The following is a 23663-nucleotide window of genomic DNA, read 5'->3' as shown; positions in this document are numbered from 1 at the left end:
ATGTCTGCTATATATTCTTAAATTTTGGGGTAATTTGTGAAGAGAGAATTTCTAGGTTAATCTGTTTACCACATTGCTGAAAATGCAAAATCTCAAATTAGGTTTTTTTTTCTTTATTTAAAAAAGAAACGAATGCTTGGTTGAGAAAAATAAACATTATTATTATTTTTTAACATTTTCTTTTTAGCATGCAGCAGAATTGATTAAAACAGTGGCATCTCGCTATGATGAATATGTCAATGTGAAGGATTTTTCAGACAAAATCAACCGTGCCCTTACTGCAGCAAAGAAGGATAATGACTTCATATATCATGATCGAGTTCCAGACCTCAAAGATCTAGATCCTATTGGCAAAGCCACACTTGTGAAATCTACCCCAGTCAATGTACCCATTAGCCAGAAATTCACTGGTATGTCAAGTATTCAGTTGTAGTTTAATCTTACTCATCTTTTCTCCAGTTTAATCTGTTTGTTTTTTTTAGTAGCCTAAAATCACAAAGTTGCTATTGTATACTCTGAATATACTTTGCATTCATAATGTTCAAAATGAATATGAGAATAAAAATTATATCTATAGTGCAATTTTCAAATGGAAAAGATGTCAATAAAGGATATGTAAAGTATACAACAGAGTCAGAAAACTTGAAACTGCGTTTGAGTGATGATAAAAACTTTAAATAAGCAGTTGTCATTTTAACATTTGTTATATTATTGAAGATTCTGCCATTAAAAATAAATATTCATAAATATAACTTCAAACCTACCAAATTCTGGAGTCATGATTGTATCAGATAAATACGTTACAGTATGCTTGGGTATTGTAGGTATATGCAGTGTTTGGTAGCTGAGATCCTAAAGATAATTAATATTCTAAGTTATTGGGAAAGGGTGATTATTTTACTTAATTTTATTTAACAAACACAAAGTGTTTACCATGTGCCAAGGAACTCTTTTAAGCACTTTACAAATATTAGCTCATTTATTTTTCACAACAACCCTATGAGCTAGTTACTATTATTATCCCCACATGACTGATGAGGATACTGATGCACAGTGATTAGGTAATTTCCTTGTCCAAGGTTGCATAGTTAGAAAGTGGTAGAGCTGGAAATTGAACCATGGCACAGTAGACCAAAACAAGTGAAGTGTTTTCTATGATTAGCTCTTCTTCATTGAAGATTCCTTAAATTCAGAGACACACATCTAAAAGGTAAGAAATTTAAGTTCAGAGAAAAAGCTTTCATGGTCATTGTCCATCATTGTACTTTCAGTAGTGATTTAGTTTTACCTTTAAGTATTTGTAGACTTTTTATATCAACATTGGAAAGGAAATACGAACAGTTACTATATAATTTGAGTTTTGTCTCAAAATTTTGTTGACATTTGCATTTTTAATTATAGATCTGTTTGAGAAGATGGTTCCTGTGTCAGTGCAGCAGGCTTTGGCTGCCTATAACCAGAGGAAAGCTGATTTAGTTAATAGATCAATTGCTCAAATGAGAGAAGCCACCAATTTGGCAAATGGGTAGGTAGAGCTTATCTTTCATAAATTTATATCTAAAGTTCTAATGTTTTCTATTTGATTGTTCTTTAACTAAATAGTTTATGAACATTTTACTTTCTGACCTTGGAACTGAATGTCAAAGATAAGTGAAATAGCAGATAAGCACATAACACACACAAACACACATTTCTTGGGGACACTATATTTATTAAGCCCTACCAAATATAGTTGAAAGAAATTTAATTACTAAAACGAAGTGAAAATGTTTGACCACTAATTTGTATTTATTTGAGGGAAATGAAAAGTAGAAATGAATTTTTAAAGTTAAGATACATGGTATATTGAGTATTCTGAATCTGTTTTGTTTCTGGTAGATTCATTGGTTTTAAAAAAATCTTAAGTATAATTTTAATTCAGTGAAGTACATCCATTTTAAATGTATAGTTCATTTCTATTGATAAATGTGAATATCCTTGTAACCACCACCATCTCCACGATCAAGACAGAGAACATTTCCTTCACCCTAAAATACACCCTCATGCCTCTTTCTTTTCCTTCAGTTTCTCTTCCCCTGACCCCTAGCCACTGTCTATAGAGCTCCCTGTCACTATAATTTTTCTTTTTATACAATTTAATGTAAATGTAATAATTATAACATGTGGAGTATGCATATTATAGTACATAGTGTAGTACAGTATTGTTACATATGTAATACCTACAGTATAGATAAGCACCTATAGTATATACTCAAAATGTGTGTTGGGCGCCTTGCACTTAGCATAATGTTTTTGAGATTCATATATGTTGTGGGTATTACTTTGATCCTTTTTATTTCTGAACAGTATTTCATTTTATGGTCAAATGTCAGTCTGTTTATTCTTTCACCTGTTGATGGACATTTCAGATTGTTGATGCGGTAAACATCAACAGATCTTTGTGTTGACATCTTTTATTTCTCTTAGGTAAATAAAATAGATTAATTGTATGGTTAGTGTATGTTTAACTTCATATGAAATGGATCGATTGTTTTTCAAAGTGGTGGTTCCAGTTTATATTCCCACCTGCACTGTTTGAGAAATGTTGTTGCTCTCTATCCTCATCAGCACTTGGAATTGTCAGTCTTTTTTTTTTTAATGTTTTTAATTTTAGACATTTTAGTTTGTGTACCAGTGTCTCGTGACTTTGCATTCTCCTGCTTAATAAAGATGTTGAGCAACTTTTTATGTGTTTATTAGCCATTCATAATATCTTTTGTGACGTGTGCGTTGACATCTTTTGCTAATTTTTAAGACTGAGTTTTTCTTCTTTTTAATCTTTGATGAACTCTACACATTTTAGAAGCAAGTCCTTTCTCAGATGTATGTAATTGAGAATATTTTCTCCTAGTTCAGTTTGCTTTTTCATGTTTTTAATTTTAATGAATGTATGTCTTTTTCTAGCAAGAAAGAAACATAAGTTTAACATTCCCTTTATTATATAAATGAAATAACAGAGTAATTGTTACTGTGCTACAAACTGAGAACAGATGAAGATTCTATAATTAATACTTAGATCAACTATGTTCTCTTTACATTTTGCCTAGGTAATATGAAATTATAACTGTTATGTATTCTGATTTGTCAGTGACAGTATAACAATCAGGAGTATAATAAAAAGATCATAGTTTTTAAGATAGACTTTTTGACTTATAATTACTTAGACTGAAAGAAGCTAAGTTAGAACTGTCAGCCAAAGGTATTTAGTATATTTTAATGTGTATATCTTACTTTTTGGCTTTTAATTTCTAACTGTGAATTTAAATAATTTAATTCTTTAATTATTATGTTTTAATTTTCTCAATCACCTATTTTTTTTTCTTTTCCTTTATTTTTCTGTTGATAATGCTTATCTACTTTTGGGATGGTAACGTCATTGCTTTTGACTTGGATATAGGAGATTAATGTTTTAAGGTGGTTTAGACCTCTATGTAACATAGTATTTCATTTTTTCAGGGTGTTAGCATCTCTTAATCTTCCAGCAGCAATTGAAGATGTATCTGGAGATACCGTACCTCAGTCTATATTGACTAAGTCCACGTCTGTGATTGAACAGGGTGGCATCCAGACTGTAGATCAGTTGATCAAAGAGCTACCTGAACTACTACAAAGAAATAGAGAAATCCTAGATGAGGTATGTTTTGAGATTTGCCTTTCAAATAAAATAGTTTGACTCCTTGGTGTCCAGCGAGGATTAGTACTGGAGGCTTTCTCCTGTTTGGTTTCACAGGGAGGTGCTCATCATTGTGGTGAATTTAATGTGGGCCAGAGCTTGACCTTCAGCCTCAAAAAGAATTTCAATTGAGTGAGAATAGGTTCATTCATATCTATAAGGGTATGTAAATGGACATTAATGAAACATGTGACCATTGTTTAATATTAGTATACTATGAGAAGTTACTATCACACAAATTGCTCAAGGTTTTCATAATTAATGATTTTTTTAATATTAAAGACTATAGGCCTGGTGCACAAAATTCGTGCAAAGGTAGGATCCCTAGGCCTGGCCAGCGATCAGGGCCGATCGGGGGCTGCCAGCTGCTGGCCAGGGCCTTCCTTCGTTCTGCGCCATCCCGTGGTGGTCAGCGCACGTCATAGTGAACAGTAGAACTCCTGGTCTCCCAGTCAAACTTCCGTGGGGACACTTTGCATATAGTCTTTTATATATATATAGATTATATATATAGATTGGATTTCTTAGTGAACATGGAGTCAAAGAAAGTTAGGTCATCAAATGTTTTATAAGTCCACTGTATCCATTTTCCAGTAGAGAGGGCATTTTATGATAGGAATGGAACACTAAAGTTTTTTGGCTAAAGCCAACAGTTTGCCAATGTTATTCTCCCTTTATTGTGCCTTTAACTCTTTAATTGATAAATTTCTTTCTTCAGCTATAATTATATTCAAGCTGGTTATATTACCTTTTTTTTCTGGTTAATATTTATTTTTTCCAATTTTTTTTTATTGATTAAGGAGTCACATCTCTCTTACATGACTTTTGTTATCAATGCTTTCATCCCTGATGTTCTGATTTTTCAGTTAACTTTCAGAGGATATTGTATTTTCATCATTTCCAAGTACTTTGGGTCAGGGCCAAAGTACTTAAGTACTTATGATGGTGTGAACCTTGGGGGATGAGAATATTGACCTCCTAGGCTTATTTAAAAGAGGAGCTAAACTAAATCAGTGAAATGCCTAGCCCAGTGGTCGGCAAACTCATTAGTCAACAGAGCCCAATATCAGCAGTACCACGATTGACATTTCTTTCGAGAGCCACATTTTTTAAACTTAAACTTCTTCTAACGCCAGTTCTTCAAAATAGACTCGCCCAGGCCGTGGTATTTTGTGGAAGAGCCACACTTAAGGGGCCAAAGAGCCGCATGTGGCTCGCGAGCCGCAGTTTGCCGACCACGGGCCTAGCCTATGGGACACACAGTATATATGTGCTTAATAAATTATAGCTATTTCTACTATTACTATTATATTACTATGATGCTAATATAAGTGATATGATATAACTGATACTGAACAAGGAAAGGAAGAGGGTGAGAGAGAGAAATATCAATGATGAGAGAGACTCATTGACCAGCTGCCTCCTGCATGTCCCACACTGGGGATCAAGCTCACACCCCGGGCATATGTTCTGACTGGGAATCAGACTCTGACCTTGTGGTTCATAGGTTGACGCTCAACCACTGAGCCATGCCGGGTCTTCACTGATGTTTCTTGTGTCTACTCGTGTTCTGTTAAATTCACACTCTAAGCTAGTAGTGAACTACGTAGCTGGCAAACTAAGGATAGTGGCTAATTCTGGCTTGTGGTATGTTTTGTAGGGTTCACTAATGAAGGATGATTTTTTTTTTTTACCATTTTAAGAGGGTTGCAAAAAAGAAAAGAAGAATATGGGACAGAGACTGTGGCCCCCAAAGCCTAAAATATTTACTGTAGTGTTTGACAGAAGAGTTTGCAGACCTCTGCTCTAAGCTGTCAGGAATTAGCAGATACCATTGGCTCTAACACTTGTTTCTACTGGTAAATTAGTATCTTGTGTTTCTGGCACTTTACTATCTTGTCTTTTCAGCTATGCATTAAAAAGGCATTTTTTACATGTAAGTATTCAGTGTGTGGTATTGGGATAGAAGTCTAAATATTATTTCATATAGGTAATCAGTTTTCTCTTTGTTTTGTTTATGGCTTCTAAGGTCCAAAAGCTTTCGATTTATTTTTATCTTAAAAACAGTCTTTGTTTAAAGTAGTCTTGGTATATGGATGTACAAAACTCTTACTTATTCTTCTGTTTTAATTTTACTTTTAGTAAAGTAATGGCTCACCTAGCTCTTTTACAAGATTTTTTTATTAAATACATTGTAACATTAATTTCTGCAACAAAGATTGTTGTGCCAATTTATATTCTAACCAGTAAGTAATATAAGAATAGTCCCATTTCACTAATTTTCGTGTACTTGGAGTATGATCATTTAAAAAATATTTAACTTTTTACATCATAAATGACATCCATTGTTGCTTTGCTTTCTTTTTAAAAGTCATTAAGATTGTTGGATGAAGAAGAAGCAACTGACAATGATTTAAGATCAAAATTCAAGGAACGCTGGCAAAGGACAGCATCCAACGAACTCTATAAGCCTTTAAGAGCAGGTAAAAATGTGCATAACTGACCTTCAAATTAATAAAGTCTCAATTTGGATCCACATTTTTGCTTGATTAAATTAGGTTCAATTGTAAGCCTGTTTTTACTGCAACTGTTGCTATTATAACCCAGGTGTTTTTCTTCAGTGATAAAAAATATAGCAAAGATAATCCATATTCATTGTAAGAAGTTCAGATTCTTGATAAGGGTATAAAGTGAAAATTAAAATGTTCTTATAACCTTTTCTATTCCATCCATGTACATATTTTATTAACATAAATGAAATTATATTATATTTATTGTTTTATAATTTCATTTTACTTGAATCCTGGATGGTAAAAGGTGATTTTTAACAGTTAATTTGAAGTCAAATTTTTATTTTGAAAACTTTAGTTATTTTGAAAACTTCTTGTTAAGGTAAATGATGTCTTCATGGTAGCTAGAGAATTGTTTTGTTTATCTCTGTAAAAATTGAGATTTCTCTAAAAATATATCTGCTATTATGTAAGTCAAGTTGAAGCAGTGATCCTTTGAAAGAGAATACTTTTTAAATAAGTTGTGATAATTTTGGGGATGAATGATTTTTTTCTATATTCATGAGTTGTGGGGAAAGATTAGTCAAATAGCTTTTTATTTGGTGGACAGTAATCACAAATATATTTTAAGGTATAACTGTGCTTTTGCTTTATAGTTGGTTTTTCAAAAATAAAAATGCAAACACTTGACAGGAACTGAGTTTCCATTATTTTTTTTTATATATATATATTTTATTGATTTTTTACAGAGAGGAAGGGAGAGGGATAGAGAGTTAGAAACATCGATGAGAGAGAAACATCGATCAGCTGCCTCTTGCACACCCTCTACTGGGGATGTGCCCGCAACCAAGGTACGTGCCCTTGACCGGAATTGAACCAGGGACCCTTGAGTCCGAAGGCCGACGCTCTATCCACTGAGCCAAACCGCTCTATCCACTGAGCCAAACTGGTTTCGGCAGTTTCCATTATTGAGTGAATTAGCGCCTGTTAAAGGGAGAAAAAGTAATAATCCTCTTAAGAGAGGAGCTCCAAAATGCTGAAATTAAACTACAAAGAATTGGGGCCTGTAGAAGGAGAACAGAACTAAGAGTACAACCAACCCATAAACATTACTATTGAAATCATTATGATAACGTTCTTTTTCCCCCAGAGGGAGCCAACTTCAGAGCAGTTTTGGATAAAGCTTTGCAAGCAGATGGGAAAGTGAAAGAACGGTATCAGTCGCACCGGGACTCCATTGCACTTTTGTGTAAGCCAGAGCCTGAGCTGAATGCTGCCATCCCTTCTGCTAACCCAGCAAAGACCATGCAGGGCAGCGAGGTAAGAGTATGCATTTTGATGTGGCTAGTCATCTTTTTATGAAAATGATGTTAGAGCGATTATAAACAACAAATTGCTGATTTCTTTCTTATTGGCATCTTTCTAAAAATGCAGATGTTAATTGTGGCTGTTATATTTGAAGTAGCATGATATGTACACTGAGTAATAGGTAATTATAGTAATAACATTACAATCCTGTAATAATAATTTTCATTTATTGATGCTTCCTGTGAGCTGGGTACTCTATTCTAGATAACCCATATGTTCACAGTATTTAATTAAGGTTTTATAAAAGTGAGAAAATTTCCCTATGTGGAAGGACTGCGTTTGGCTAGATACTCTCTGACCACAGATTCCTTGCTGCATACATTATTCTCTACTGCCTTCCACCATTCCACCATATTCCACTGGGCCTACCTCTGAAAGGAAAATTGACAAGGTGTGCATATTAATAAATGGGTAACATCATTATGGCCTTTCTATTGATGACAGGAAGGAGAAAATTAATAATGGGGCATTGGACTCAGAAAGTCCCAAAAGAGGAGAAAGTGCAAGAATGATGTCTGATGAGGTAATGTAGGATAAGATAGAGGCCCCGAAGTACACAGGAAAATAAGCCAAAGTGCAACAAGTACTGCTGAAAACTTGAAAAAGATGACTTTCCTGAGACTATAGATCTCACAAGTTATCAGTGTTGTTCCTTATTTGTCTTTCCACAGAAGCATTTCATGTTTTTACTCAACCAAGACTTATTAGATATCTAAACTATGTAAGGCACTATTCTAGGTGCTTTGAAAAATTAAAATATGAATCAAGCAGAGCCTGTACCCTCCATTTACAGTCTAGTTTCAAAGATTAGACATACACAAGGATAACTGCAAATGGGGTAGAAACTTAAGTGTAGTCACAGAAATATGCTGTGGGGATTTAGATGACACAGTACTTAAATCCCAGCATTTTGGAGCTTCTCTCTCTCTCTTTGTTGTTGGTGTTGTTAATCCTCACCTGAAGATTTTCCCCCATTGATTTTGAGAGAGTGGAAGGAAGCGGGGAGAGACAGAGAGAAAGAAAAATTGATGTGAGAGAGACACATCGATTGGTTGCCTCCTGCATGCGCCCCAACTGGGGCTGGGGATCGAGCCTGCAACTGAGGTACCTGCCCTTGCCAGACTTGAACCTGCAGTCCACAGGCCAATGCTCTAACCACTCAGCAACTGGCTAGGGCTGGAGCTCCTCTCTTAAGGGACTTTTTAAGAAGTTGGCACATTATGTGAACAGAGTAAAAAGGCAGAAAAAGTGAACCCATATGGATCCAAGGATTGAGTGAGTAAGTGTGGCCAGAGAAGCTACTAGAGGTTCAGTGGAAACCAGCCCCCAAAGTAAAGAGAAGACTGCGTAGTTGAATGTGTACAGAACCTGGATCTCTAAAGGGGGTCAGGGGACCTAATGGAACAAAGAATACTAATTACAATAGTCCCCCTTATCCAAGGGGGATAATTAGGCCTGAAACTATATATGTTATGTTTTCCCCTCTGCATCTATACCAGTGATAAAGTTTAATTTATAAATTAGGTACAGTAATATATTAACAACAATAATACAGGACAACAATTATAATAATATATTGTATAAAAGTTATGTGAATGTGATCTCTCTTAAAATATCTTAATGTACAGTGCTCACCTTTTCACTTAAAGGGAGCACTTTATGGCTTCTTTTGGTATATCCAAATTGCCAGCATCATTCCTCTTGACTTTGAGGTCACTATTAAGTAAAATAAGTGTTATTTGAACAAAGGCACTAATACCACAACAGCCTGCTACTAAATGACAGCAGGCAGGTAGCATATACAGTGTGGATACACGGGACAAAGGGATGATTGCCCTCTGAAGAGGAAGTTGTATCCATGTGAATCATGCCTGTCCTCTCACAATACTTCTAGCTAACTTGGGGGTATTATCGCCACAATTTTGGCCCACTATTTGATGAGAGACCTTAGTTTCTATACTATATAAGGACATGGAGTCTGTTTCAAAATAATACTATTATAGTGTTCCTGACTCTCACCCTGAGGCTAATTTTTAAATCAGTTCTGCATATTCCTTTTTCTAGTTTTTGTTGGACATAACTTATAGAGAGAGTAAAATGACATCTCTTATTTTTCTATTAGCTAAACAGACTTTATAGGGTAAACGTTTCAGTCAGAGTCATGGTTCAGGTTCCACAACAGATAATAGTTGCAACCTTTAAAATGTATATTCTATTACATCCTCCCAAAACAAACTGTGTCACATAGTTACATAAATAGTGATACTTCAACAAAATAAAGGATGCTTTAATTCTTAATCTTTTCCTCTATCCCTGTCTGAATGTGCATGCCTAAGCTTCTTTAGTCAATAATGTGCCCAGAGTATAGAGTTAAACCATAAAACCTAACTACCAGTTAATAGTAATTTCTCACACGATTAAACACTTACCCTTTGTTAGAAATTACCTTGTGCACTTTATGTAGATTAGTTCAGTCTTCACAACAGTCCTGAGATAGGTACTATTATTATTCTCGTTTTGCAGGTGAGAAAATTGAGTTTTCCAGGTAGTAAACTGACCTTGGTTACACAGTAATTAAGTTTATTACGTCCACTGAGGGAGTATAGTCAGAGTTGAAATATTTTTTTTGAATTATGTTTTACTTAGATGGACAGTTCATTCATTTGTTTCTGTATTCAAGTTTTGATTTAATTTTAATTTTGAATGTGAAAACATGTTTATGATTCAAAAGAGAAATCTCATTCCTTTCCATTTTGTTCCCATCCACTTTCTATAAGTTATCATATTCACTAGTTTCTGGTTTATCCTTAGTGCTTTTCTTTTTTGCAGAAAATACATATGCATACATATGTACATTATGTGTATGTATATCTTTATATTCAGATTTCTCTTCTCTCTTTCTCAAAATTCAGCATCATACACGCACACACACACGCATGCACGCACGCATGCACTTCTGCACCTTTTTTCTCCATTTGACAATATGTCGTGTGAGTCATTTGGAAGTAAGATTTTTAGCCACATTGTCTAACATCTGATTCCACTAGATCTCTTAAACAGACTTTGTCATGTCCATCCAGGTATGACACATTCTCTTCTTCCTTTAGTGTGTCTATGATTTGATGCTTCTTGGACCTCAGGAGTCATATTTCTTTCCGCTGCCTACACCCTCATTTTCTTTCTCTTTTTTTTCATCTGTTTTTATTCATTTCAGAGAGGAAGGGAGAGGGAAAGAGAGATAGAAACATTAATGACGAGAGAGAATCATTGTTCAGCTACCTCCTGCACGCCCCACACTGGTGAATTGAGTCCATAACCCAGGCTTCTGGTTTCTTTTGCAATTAAACTAAGATTTTCTTTCTTTTTTTCTTTTAAGGTTGTAAATGTATTAAAATCCTTACTGACAAATCTTGATGAAGTAAAGAAGGAAAGAGAGGGTCTAGAGAATGACCTGAAATCAGTGAATTTTGATATGACAAGCAGATTTTTGACTGCTTTGGCTCAAGATGGTGTTATAAATGAAGAAGCTCTTTCTGTTACTGAGCTGGATCGAATCTATGGAGGTCTTACGACGAAAGTCCAAGAATCTCTAAAGAAACAGGAAGGACTTCTTAAGAATATTCAGGTGTATTTCATATACTTTAATAAGATTTATGTTTTAAAAAAATTAAAGAAAGGATAAGCCTATTCTAAATCTATGTTCATTTAGAATTATCTTTTTTTTGCAAGTGTACATGTTAATAGTAATCTATAATCATTATTGATTATTTTACCATACACTGAATTTGTGATGTTTTTACTTAAGGAAAGATTTAAAGCACAATGCTACCCCAAAATAAATATTTATTAAATTTCTAATAATTACAGCATGTAATTTATGATTTTCATAGTTGGAAAAGTATCAATAAAAATGTTAGGAGCTGTGTTAGTTTGATAAATAAATGTAAATACATAAATTTTTCTCCTAACAAGGTTTCACACCAGGAATTTTCGAAAATGAAACAATCTAACAATGAAGCTAACTTAAGAGAAGAAGTTTTGAAGAATTTAGCTGCTGCATATGACAACTTTGTTGAACTTGTAGCTAATTTGAAGGAAGGCACAAAGGTACGGTGAACTAGAGAAACAGTAGCTATCCAGTATAGATGTGGATATGTATTTTGGGAAGTTAATTGTGTGTGTGTTTTCCAGTTGGATCAATTTTTTTTTTTTTTTTTTTTTTTTTGCCTTGAGTTTGTTAGCTTTAATGACTTTTGCCTCTGAGAAGTTTGTTATAAGATCTTAATGAAGGTCGCAACATTTCATGGGAACTTTGATGAATTGTGTATTTCACGAGGCAGAAAGTGGTTTAATATTTGATGTAACAGGAATTAGCCCAGAGATATCAAAAGCCATTGATACCTTTTTTTTTTTTTGGGAGGGGGAGGGTGTATGTGGGGGTGTGGAAAGCTGACCAATTTGAATGACTTATGAGGAAACAGCTCATCTGTGGTGGAGAAGGTGGGTGGGTGGATATGGCTTTTATATTCTGTGCTTTATATTGGATGATGATAGACTTGTGATCTGTCTGAGTCTCAAGAGTGCTTACTCAGTATGTTTTTCAGTATTTTATTGCCTATTCTTTAAAGAGTTTAGGGAAATGCTTGTATTTTTACCAATTACTTTGCTTATGAGGGAACAAGTGATTTTTAAGTTTTCTGACACTTCACTCCTTTGGTACTTTAATTCATTATGATCATTGGATAAAGTTATCTTTTTTTTTTAATTTCTTTATTGATTAAGGTGTCACATATTTGTCCTCATCCCCCCATTCCCATCCCACACCCCTCCCCACGGATGCCCCAACCCCCTGTTGAACTTAACCATTGGTTAGGCTCATATGCATGCACACAAGTCCTTTGGATAAAGTTATCTTGATGAAAATACAGTAACTATCATATAAAACCCTCTAAAGAGTGGGTAGAAATACTGCAGAGCCTTTCAAAATAGAGAGGATAGTAAAATATTTTAATTTTGTTTAATAAAATGCTTTGTTGAAATAGACAAGTGGGAATTCTTCTAAGGGCTTCTGAAATGATGCTGCATTTCTGAAGTGAATGTGCAGATCTAGTCCTTCCAATGAAATAGGGCTAGTGTGTTAAGAATTGGGAAAATGTACACAACATGGTCATGAAACTTTTAACTTGTTACCATTTAATTTTTAGTGACATTGTTCTCTAAAAGCGATTTTATTATTTTTATTTTCTTTAGGAGTCTTAGCTCATATTTAATATTAACTTAGACTTAAGTAGTATGACTTGTCTAATGTAGAAAATTTTAGTTTTTCACTTTTAACTGTTATTGACAATTGAGCTTTAGGTTGTTGTTCCTCCTTAGATTAAAAATTGTTCTGGTTTATTACTTGTATTTGTTCTTTGCTTATAGTTTTACAACGAGCTGACCGAAATCCTAGTCCGGTTCCAGAACAAGTGCAGTGATATAGTGTTTGCACGGAAAACAGAAAGAGATGAACTCTTAAAGTAAGTTTGTTTTCTATATTAAATTGTACTTAAAGTATTTTTGTTTACAAAACCAACCTTGTGAAGACTTTTGGGGTAAACTTGACAGTGTGAGATAGCAATTTCTTTCCTTTGCTCCTGGGTATTTTATAAAACAAGTAAGCAAAAATCTGCATGGTCCAGAAACAAAAAGATAGAAAAGGGCAGAAGCTCTAGATGTAGGAAGTACAGTGATATCACAGAAATGGTAATAAAGCAGCTCAGGGCGGCAGATCTCAGGAAATGCTGATAAACGTAAGTAGTTTACTTTGTGGTGGCAAATAGGTTCCTTACATAAACTAGAGGTACAGAACCTGGGGAAGACGGCGAAATCACTTTCTGAAGGAGACGACTGAGAGAGCTGGGCCAGTAACAGGACTCATTCCATGCTTAGTAATCAAGAGAGAGTTGACACAGCATTGATACTAAGAGACTATATTTATTAAGGTGAAAAAATGGACAAAATGTAACAAAACCTATAGATGAAGAACATTCACCAAAATAATATTGTCACAGGACAGGTGAAAATTTGGAGCTAACATTTTACTATGGAAAAGAAAAGGGTTAGGAAGCAATCTTTCTAAGGCACATCGAAAACAAATGCCAGGACTTGAGATGGTGAGTAAACAGGTGATAAAACGTGGTGTCAGAATTCATGAAAGAGAAGAGAAAAACAAACCATCACAGATCTAAGATGAAATGGGAAGGAGCACAAGAGGAGAATATAGACAGTGAAGAAAACACAGGAACACAGTAGAAATGTGGAAGTAAAAAAAAAAAAAAAATGAAACCAAAGTAAAGATAGAATTAGAGATGGGCAAAGAAAAACCAAGATTGAATTATTATGTCAAAAGCCTTATTACCTAGTTTATAAAGAACTCCTAGATAGTCCAGAGGAGGAAAAACCCAATGGAAAAGTGAGCAAAGGATGCAAACAAAAGAAAATGCACACATTGAAATTACTCAGAAATAACACTTTTCAGGTTGGCAAAAATCTAGATGTTGTTTAACATGCTTTATTAGCACACATGGGGGAATAGGCCCCATGCATTGCTGTGAGAGTGCACATTGGTGCAGTCCTTGTGTGGAGCACTTTAGCTACCAAGGTCAGGATTACAAATCCATATATCCTTTAAGGCACTTATTCTGTTGTTGAGAATTTATTCTGAGGATATATTAGCATATGCTAGAAATGACATATTTATGAGCTAATTCATTTCTGCATTGCTTGTAGCGGTAAAAGAATAGAAACAAATCAAACATCCAGGGCTGGTGAAATGAATGAAGCTACAGCTGGCTGTACACTGAAATACTATGCAACTATTTACAAAAAGAGAATGTTTTCTGTTTGCTGATATGGAAGGTTCGCTAAGATAGTTAATGTACAGAAAAGGTTAGGTACAGAACAGTTTTTTTTTTTTTTTGTGTGAAAAGGGAGAAAATATATGCATTTGAATTGTTTTATTTATGCATAAGGAAACTCAGGATGGGCTCCTAAGAAAGAATAGTGGGTATCTGTCTGGGGTGTGAATGGTGGCGTGGGAACTGGCAGGCAGGGGTCTTTCACTTTTTAAAGTTTTGAGTTATGTGAAAGAATATATAATCTTTTCAGATAATTACATTCATCTAAATAATGGGATTTCATGTTTTTATAGTCAAAACCAAGTATTCTGATTTTAACTTTTTGGATTGTGTTCATCCACCTCCTCCACTTTTTATTTTTGAGCTGTAGAACCTTTTGCTCAAACTGTCTTACTTTGTAAAATAGATAGAAATGGATCTAGCTCAGATCCAGGGTGGAGGCCTTGTAGCGGGACCTTTGTTAAAATCACTGTTATGCTTAGGGCCTAAATTCTTTAAAACATTCTTATTGAATGTCAAAAACAAGAAAAGTATATATAGATGTATATCTTGTTGAATTTTCACAAACAGCACACCCCTGCACTGAGCACTTTTAAGCACCCAGGAAGCATGGCTAATGCATCCACCCAGTCATTACCCACTCCCCCATGGCAACCACTGTCTTGACTGAGAGTATAGACTTGTTTCTACACTATGTATTTTTGTGATTGGCTTTCAGTCAATATTATATTAGTGAGATCATCTGTATGATGTTCTTATATATATTTCATCATAGGAATATATTACAGTCTTATTTATCAGTACTATTATTGAGTATTTGAGTAGATTTTAGTTTTGGGCTATTGTAAATAGTATGGGCATGAAAGTTCTAAAACACACTGTCCAATATTACTGTTAGCAGTAAAAGAAGAGAAATCAGATGTCTAGGGCTGGTAAAAGAAAGAAAGGTACATCTGTATGGTGATACTATGCAGTCACATGTACAACTTAAAATTTAAAATCACTAGTAGCCACATTAAAAAAAGCTAAAAGAAACAGGCAACATAAAATTCAGTAATACATTTTGTTTAACCCAGTATATCCAAAGTAGCATCATTTCAAAATATAATCAATGCAAAAATTATGAATAAGATAGTTTATTCCTCTCTCCCCCACACTAAATCTTAGAAATCTGGTATGTAATTTATGCTTACAGTACTTCTGTTTTATTTGAGATTTTGGGATGGATTTCAGTTTATCTTCGTAGAGGAGATTTAAAGATGTTTTTCTGTGTTTTTTTTTTTTAATACTGTATTTTAATGATCTTTTCAACTATATGAATTTACCTTAGTAATATATTTTGAGGTATCTTTTAACATGAAATATCTCCGTGCCATACTTTTTTGAATATCTTTAAAAAGTATTTATTAAGAAATTTACAAAATGGTTTGAATAGGTTAGTTTTCTCACCTGTTATGGTTTCTATAAATTAGTTATTAAAATATTAGCGAGGTGACTATGAGGTGACTATGAGCTGTTGTAATTTTCTGGTTATTATGTTAGGAGTTTCTTATCTAGAGGATGACTTCTTATTAAGACTGGGCAGTCGCCCTAGCTGGTTTGGCTCAGTGGATAGAGCATTAGCCTGCGGACTGAAGGGTCCTGGGTTTGATTCTGATCAAGGGCATATGCCTGGGTCTCAGGCTTGATCCCCAGTTGGGGGCGATCAATGATTCTCTCTTATTAATGTTTCTATCTCTCTATTCCCTTCTCCCTTCCTCTCTGATATTAATAAAAATATATTGAGAAAAAAAAGAGAGGTGGGCAGTCGTTTAGGACCACTTGCCCAGCTTGACATGTTCCTTACTCTAGCTGTAACTATGATCTCTGAAAATTTACCTTTTTCCCTAGGCTTCAGAAGTAGCATAAGAACTAATTTAATTTTATTAAATAGTAGGGAGAAAAGATTTAAGGTAGTTCTAGTCAAGAACAGAAATGTAGCGTGTTTTAAAATACCATCATTGTTTTGAATCTATTTTCTGTGTTTCATGTATGAAGAAAATAAAACACCTGATATTTTCTACGAGTTGGGTTAATTTTATTGTGCTAATTTCTAACACTTGTCTTTAATAAGGGACTTGCAACAAAGCATTGCCAGAGAACCTAGTGCTCCTTCAATTCCTACACCTGCCTACCAGTCCTCTCCAGCAGGAGGACCTACCCCCACTCCTCCAACTCCAGCGCCAAGAACCATTGCGGTCAGTAAGCAAACCTTTGTACATGGAAGTTTACATTAGTGACAGCTTGCTTGCTGTAAGGTTGGAACAGACTTCACGTTGGATAAATCTGGTGTCACCATTTTGATCAGGTGACCAACGTGATGTTTTGCAATGTGAAGAATTCTTGCCAAAAAATCTTTAACTTGAATCTAATCAAGTCTTTAGAACCAACTTTCAGTTTATAGCAAATGGGGTGATGAAACAAGAAGTTAAATTGTGCCAGTAGGAAACAATTGGACAAGTCTAGAACTGGGACATTTTGTGAGATACCTGGCTTGATCTTTTCTAAAAGGGTATGTCATAGAAAGGAAAACATAGGCTTGTTTAAGGCTAAAAGAGTGGAAAAATTCATAATAACCAAGCGCAATACATGAATCTTGATTGGATCCATAAAAACACTTGTCAGAGCTTCTTTTGGTGATAAGTAGGGAAACTTAAACGTGGAGTGGATACTTGATGGTATTAGGGAATAAGAGTTAATTTTCTTAGGGTGAAGTGGTCCTATGATTATGTAGGAGAATATTAGAACTTATATATGTATATTATACTATTCTTTTAAGTGTTCTGGTCTTTAAAAAATTTCATAATATGCTGGGATCAGGATGAGATTACAGTAATAAACTGTACCTGACCTGCTCCTTCCTCCCACCTCAGTTGTCTATTGGTGGGAGAAGCAATGAGCAGTAAATGATTAAATATTGGGCATCAGGAAAAGAGCAGTGGCTACCGAGGATCCACAAGTCGGAGAATTAGCCCTGGCCGGTTTGGCTCAGTGGATAGAGCGTCAGCCTGCGGGTGGAAGGGTCCCAGGTTTGATTCTGGTCAACGGCACGTACCTCGGTTGCAGGCTTCTCCCCAGCCCGTGCCCTGGTTGGGGCTTGTGCAGGAGGCAATCAATTGGTGTGTTTCTCTCACATCGATATTTCTGTCTTTCCCTCTCTCTTAAAACAAAAACAAAAAACAAAAACAAACAAAAAGTCCTCAGATGAGGATTAAATAAACAAACAACAAATTGGAGGATTATTCCTCAACTATGATACATTTCTAGAGTAATAAGCCAACATTTAAGAATGGGAATTAGAAGTGTATCTAGTTGGAGTCTGTAGAGTTTCTCTCATGTCCCCTCATTTATTTTATTTGGTAGCAATTTGAAAGAAACATGAAACATTTTGTAGTTACTGCTGACTTTTCCTTATAGCCTAGTAAGCCTCAGCCCCCAGCCCGGCCTCCACCTCCCACGTTTCCAGCAAATCGAGCGCCTGCTGCTGCGGCCTCAGCTCCCGCGGTGACTGGAACTCCTGCACCTGCTGCATCCCAGACTCCTGGCGCGGCTCCCCTTCCACAGGCTCAGGGTCCCCCCTACCCCACCTATCCAGGATATCCCGGGTAAGGCGGAAACTTTGTTTATCCCGGTGAATCAGCTAATGTTCTGCTCTGGTTAACCTGTTAAATACAGGTTTGTTGCTGCTCCGAATGGACGTGTCATAAATGAAGAAGCTACATTGTCAGCTCATACAGAACTAAAAATAATGCTATAGTCACTTATTTGAGTAGTTGGGATAGCTATTTCCCAAGCATATTTATGTTTTTAGTTTTTACGTATTGGGCTTATATAAAATAAACTTCTTCTGTATGGAATTCAGAATACGTTTCCTTGATCCTATTTATTTAGGTGATAAACATGTGCCTTTTCTGAGCTTGGCATGAGCCAGACTGATACGGCCTTATTTATATTCCTGTACTTTGAAACCTTCGCATTCTGATAAACTGTTGAGCAGAAATTTATGTAATTATGGAATGTATTTTCTTAAAGATCTGCTTTCTTTGTGATAATTAGTTAAAAATCAAGACATTTGACTATTTTTTAAGTGTGTTTCAAACTTTATTAAGTCCATTTCCACTGTTAAGAATTTTATAAACAGTAAATTTATATGCATTACAGTGAACTTGATATTCTTTCATTTCAATTAATAACAGGATTAGGAATACTTTTCTCTAACAGGTACCTTGAAACAGCTGTTTTCTTCTCTCCACTGTTTTCTAATAGACTTGAGAAATGGAGACAAATGACTTTCTTGAAAAAACTGGTATTAGAATAATTACAATGTTTCGTTTTTTTCGTTATTTGATTTATCAATCCAATTTTTTTCTTCTTCCCATCAGGTATTGCCAAATGCCCATGCCCATGGGCTATAACCCTTACGCGTACGGCCAGTACAATATGCCATATCCGCCAGTGTATCATCAGAACCCTGGACAGGCTCCGTTCCCAGGACCCCAGCAGCCTTCATACCCCTTCCCTCAGCCCCCACAGCAGCCTTACTATCCACAGCAGTAATATGTCAGCTCAGAAGCTCAGCTGGTTCAGTTCAAAGGGAAAGAAATGCTATCTGCAATAAGTGTACTAACCTCCACGCTCTGGTTAATCTAATGCACTCTACTCTGAATGCGGTGTATAATTTTTGTCTGCGGCTACAAACTGAAAGCTGTGCCCCAGTTCCACATTTGATTGCACATGTGAGATTTGCTGCTGTTGCAGTATAAACACTAGGTATAATAGAATCTGAAATAAATTATATTACACTTCATAAAAGTTGAAATAAGAAATTAAACCCACAAGAGAAACCTTTGAAATAAATATACTTATGTCTACATAAGCTATGATTGGAATATCAGATACTTACAGTGATGGTTTAAATACTGATATTCAAGAAAACCAAGTTTTCTTTTGGTTTATTGATTTGGTTTAATTTCCATTATGCTATTTTGCATAATCAAAGCATTGTAATCTTATAATTTAAAAATAAATTACTTAAGAACAGTTTTTATTGTTATGTTTTGTCATTGATTCTCATTACTGTCTAATTTCTTTGTAGTATTAGTCTCATATGTACGTGAGTTAAACTGATACTGTGTTTAAGTGCATGATTAGTGCAGGTTAATAGTCAGGTTCAAGTACATTTTATAGGAAAACGAAAAGTATCATAGTTTATCTTTTATGTGCTGATTAGTATATTAATTTTGAAATTTATTTTGAAAAGTCCTATAATGTGGAAGGAACACAATTGGTACCAAAGATTCTTCAAATAAATATACAAATAAATATGTATGTTTAATGTTATATTAATTTCTCCAAGAAATTGGTACAAATCCTGGTAATTATTTTTTTTATAACCTGGTTAAAATGCATTATGGACAATACTGTCTAATATAATGGGATTGTTTAAAGGAAATTTACTGTACCCTTCTCCTTTTTTCCACCTTACTGTCTTAACTTGGTAACATTTAATGCACAATGTATGTGAGTAGATTTAAGCCCTTTCATTTTTATGCTCCTAAAGATTGGACTATTTTATAATTCAGGAAGCACACAAAACAGTTGTTGGGAGCATATGCCAATTCTGGAATAGGCTGTGTATTTAATATTGATCTCTGCTGTTAAGATAACTAATCACTGTCTAAACCTCAGTAAAAGCAGTGAGCCATGCTTCATGGAATGAGGAAATGAGAAAGGAATGAGTTGTTTGATATCACAGTGGGATCTGTTCTGCGTGAGATTCATTTCTGAACACATCAGGCACATGAGCAGTTTTCCAATGGATTGGTTTATGTTTATTTTTTAAGTTTTAATGCCTACATTTTCTTGCATTATTGTTTCATTTAAATGGTACTGTCACTTGGTCCACTGTTGTTTTCATTGGCAGTTTGGGTTTATATTTTAAATGTTTGACTGAAGGTGTGATTGTAAAAGAGAGTGAATTGGTTATAAAATATATGTATATTTCAAAATCTTTGTTGTATGTAGAAAACATGAAGGCATGTTACTGCAATATAAATGAGCTTTACATGGAATATTACAATTGGTTTAAAGTCCAGTAGTTAAAACCTTGGCAAAAGATAGGTTTTTACATATCAAAGCTAAGTTTTATTCATGTGGAATCATCAAGTGTGACATGGCTTGTTTGACTAGTGTTAATGACATTTAAGTTCCACATTCTTAATTCTCAAGGTGTCATATACTAACAATAAGATACTCCGTGAGAGGGGTATTCCAAATTGCTAGTTTATAACTCTTACTAATGCAGAAAAAAACAAAAACAAAGTTGGCCTGAATATTCTCTTGGGGAAAGATGGTGCTAAAGAAAGAGTAAGTGCATCCAAAGGCCAAAAGAGAAGTTCTGAGGCCTTTAGCCCATTTCCCGTGCTAAGCTAGGCCTGCTCCCAGAGCGCCCGGGAAGATGGTTAAATCATTCTAGGAGAGGAGACTCAGCCTGGTGACAGCCTCTTGCAGCATGCCCGAGCCGCTCAGCAGCCCAGAACCGGTCCCCCTGCCCGTCCCCTCACCCCTTAGATCGCCGAGGATGCTTTCTTCTGGCCATCTGTGTCTAGGTGCCCACGACCCAGGGCCTGCAGGCCTCCATTGGCACGTCTGTGTTTATAGGCCTGTCTACTTCCATCCTGATGGCTCACGGAAGGACGTTTCTCTGAGGTCCATTTTGCATTCTAGCAAACAAGAATGAAGCCTTCCCTGGGCTCCTTTTTATCAAACATTTTTATCCTTTGCTTAGCTTCCAATATCCTACAAAATGACCCTCAGAAGGGTGTTCTGGATAATGCTGTCTTAGAGACAGGAGAGTGTCACTCTAGTTCAGGTATGTTCAGACCCGTGTTTATAATTAGGCCTTTTGATGATGATCTGGGACACCATTCCCAGACCATTTAGGTTCGACTTTGGAACACTGTTTCAGAATGGAGTATACTTCAGTGGTGGAGCTCTGGATAGAGAGCCACTAAACACTAACTGCTTACTCCTTTTTCTTAGTTGCAGAGGGATGGTCTGACTTCTCAGTCTCGTGTAAAGTACCGGGCTGTTCCTCTGCCCCCTGCTCTTTGTTCTCAGTTAAGGAAGATACTCATACGTCACTGCAAACCATTCAGTCCTTGTGAGAGAACCATGTTCCTGTCCCCCCAGCTTGCAATGTGTAATCTCCCCTCCCCAAATCTAAATGTTACAGAACAAAGACCAAGATTTCACAGCCTTCTGTCCCCGACCTTCTTATCCCGGTGTTGAACTAGCCTTTCTAGTCCAACACAGATTTTGTAAAAAGTTTTCCATGAGAGCTTTACAGTTTGCGAAAGTGCTTTGTACAATGCAACTTGTTAAGTAGGTTTTAGTTTGGCTAGTGGGAATTTTTTTTATCAGTTTATCTTGAAGAATCTTGCTATTAACCTAGTGGCATCTCTCTCTCTCTTTTTTTTTTTTAAACTGCAATTCTTAGTTGATTCACAGAACAGGATACAAAGTAGGAAAAACCAGTGCTATAGTAGTATTATTACTAGTTTAAATGTAGACTTTAAAACTAAATGGTGATTATACGATTTACATGGAAGAGCAAAGAAGGAAAAATTCTATTTTTAAAGAAAAAGAGAATATTCAGGCTTTATTTCTGGTATGAAGTTTATATTTTTAAAAAATCCTATATTATCACACCAGAGATTTTAGATTCTTTTCTGGTTACAAACATTGCTGGTAGTTGGATTATATTTCTATTGTATTCATTTCTCTTAGGGGGAAAATTGTAAAGAAACAAAGAGGTTCCAGATGAATGTATCCTGGAAATAAAAGTTGAAAGATTCTTACTTCCTTGGAGTATGAATTCTTATTTAAAGTGCTTATCCTTCAGCTCTATAGTTTCTGTAACTTCTTTAACAAATGGTGGGTTGGGAAATAAAAAAATTATAGCCACTTTGACTAGATGCATGAGACTACAAAAGGAAGACAATGTTTAAATGTTTTCTAATAGCTGGCCACCCTGTGATTTATCATGGATGGACCATGTTTTTCGTTATGATTTGCCCCCAGTTTTTTCAGATGACTAATTTCAAGTGTCATTTTCTGGGTTGATTTTTGAAAATGTTTGGCGAGATTATGTTAGTTGAGCAGCGGAGGGGGGTGATGAAACGCGTTCATCTTTTAAAGCATATTTTCTTCCTCGTTCTCCCATGTGCTAAGGTCAGCTGCAACTGTTTTATTATGTAGCTCAGAATACACGATTTGTCCTAAATTGTTGGTTTTGTATCCGTTTCAACAGTTCAAGGTGAATAGGCTAGCTTTAAGAATGAAGTCCAAATTCTTATGTATATTTTAAATATAGAAAAATTGGGCATAGTTAAATTATTAAAAAAAAATCATCACCCAAGGATATGTTTATACTGATTTTAGAGAGAGAAACATTGATGCGAGAGAGCAACATTGACCAGTTGCTCCCAGCTGTTCCCCACCCCCCAGCCTCCAGCCCGCCCCTACATGCGCTCTCAAGGAATTTATATTCCAGGAAAGAAAACAATGGAACTGGCAGTTGGTTTGAAGGTGATTATATTAAGATGTGAATTTGTGGCAGGGAGTTCTCCATGTTTTTCTCCCCTTTTCAGCTCCGGCTGTAGACACTTTGCATGTTCCTGCCCCAGGTGGTGGTGTGGGCTGGGGGAGCAGAAGTTGGGAGTCTGGGGCCAGGGTTTGAAGGAAGTGACAAAATCTCGGAGGGGATAGCTTTTCGGTATAGAGGGATGGTGGCACGCTCCCAACAAGGCGGGGCTTCATAGCTGAAGGGACCTTGAGGCTGGGCAGCATGAAACAGTGACTCAGGACCTGGCGTGGGGAGCCAGCAATGTGTGAGTCTGAGGTTTTGTTTTTTTTTTATTAAATATATTTCTATTGATTTCAGAGAGGGAGAGAGAGAGAGAGAGAAAAACATCAATGAGAGAACCATTGACTGGCTGCCTCCTGCCCGCCCCCACTGGGGTTTGAGCCCGCGGCCTGGGCATGTGTTCTGACCTGGAATTGAACATGTTCTGTGTTCTGTCCTGGGAATCAACCACTGAACCACACCGGCTGGGCAAGTCTGAGTTTTTTTTA

The 23663-nt window shown here is 35.8% G+C and overlaps 1 protein-coding gene across 2 annotated transcripts in view; it reads left to right on the top strand.

Annotated features, from left to right (window-relative positions):
• Positions 1–22387, top strand: part of PDCD6IP (programmed cell death 6 interacting protein) — a 48377-nt gene extending 25990 nt beyond the window's left edge. For both annotated transcript variants that reach the window (XM_008154027.3, XM_008154018.3), the window contains exons 8-18: positions 188–410; positions 1402–1525; positions 3496–3673; positions 6084–6195; positions 7373–7542; positions 10967–11215; positions 11563–11697; positions 13015–13109; positions 16603–16726; positions 17946–18133; positions 18911–22387. In XM_008154027.3, the coding sequence (XP_008152249.1) occupies positions 188–410; positions 1402–1525; positions 3496–3673; positions 6084–6195; positions 7373–7542; positions 10967–11215; positions 11563–11697; positions 13015–13109; positions 16603–16726; positions 17946–18133; positions 18911–19085 (1773 nt within the window). In that variant the 3' untranslated portion in view covers positions 19086–22387. The remainder of the gene's footprint in view (positions 1–187; positions 411–1401; positions 1526–3495; positions 3674–6083; positions 6196–7372; positions 7543–10966; positions 11216–11562; positions 11698–13014; positions 13110–16602; positions 16727–17945; positions 18134–18910) is intronic.
• The last annotated feature ends 1276 nt before the right edge of the window (positions 22388–23663 follow it).

This window comes from Eptesicus fuscus, chromosome 18, assembly GCF_027574615.1.
Source record: "Eptesicus fuscus isolate TK198812 chromosome 18, DD_ASM_mEF_20220401, whole genome shotgun sequence".
NCBI lineage: Eukaryota > Metazoa > Chordata > Mammalia > Chiroptera > Vespertilionidae > Eptesicus > Eptesicus fuscus.
The sequence above is the reverse complement of the archived record's forward strand: the minus strand, read 5'-3'. Positions and strand labels throughout refer to the sequence as shown.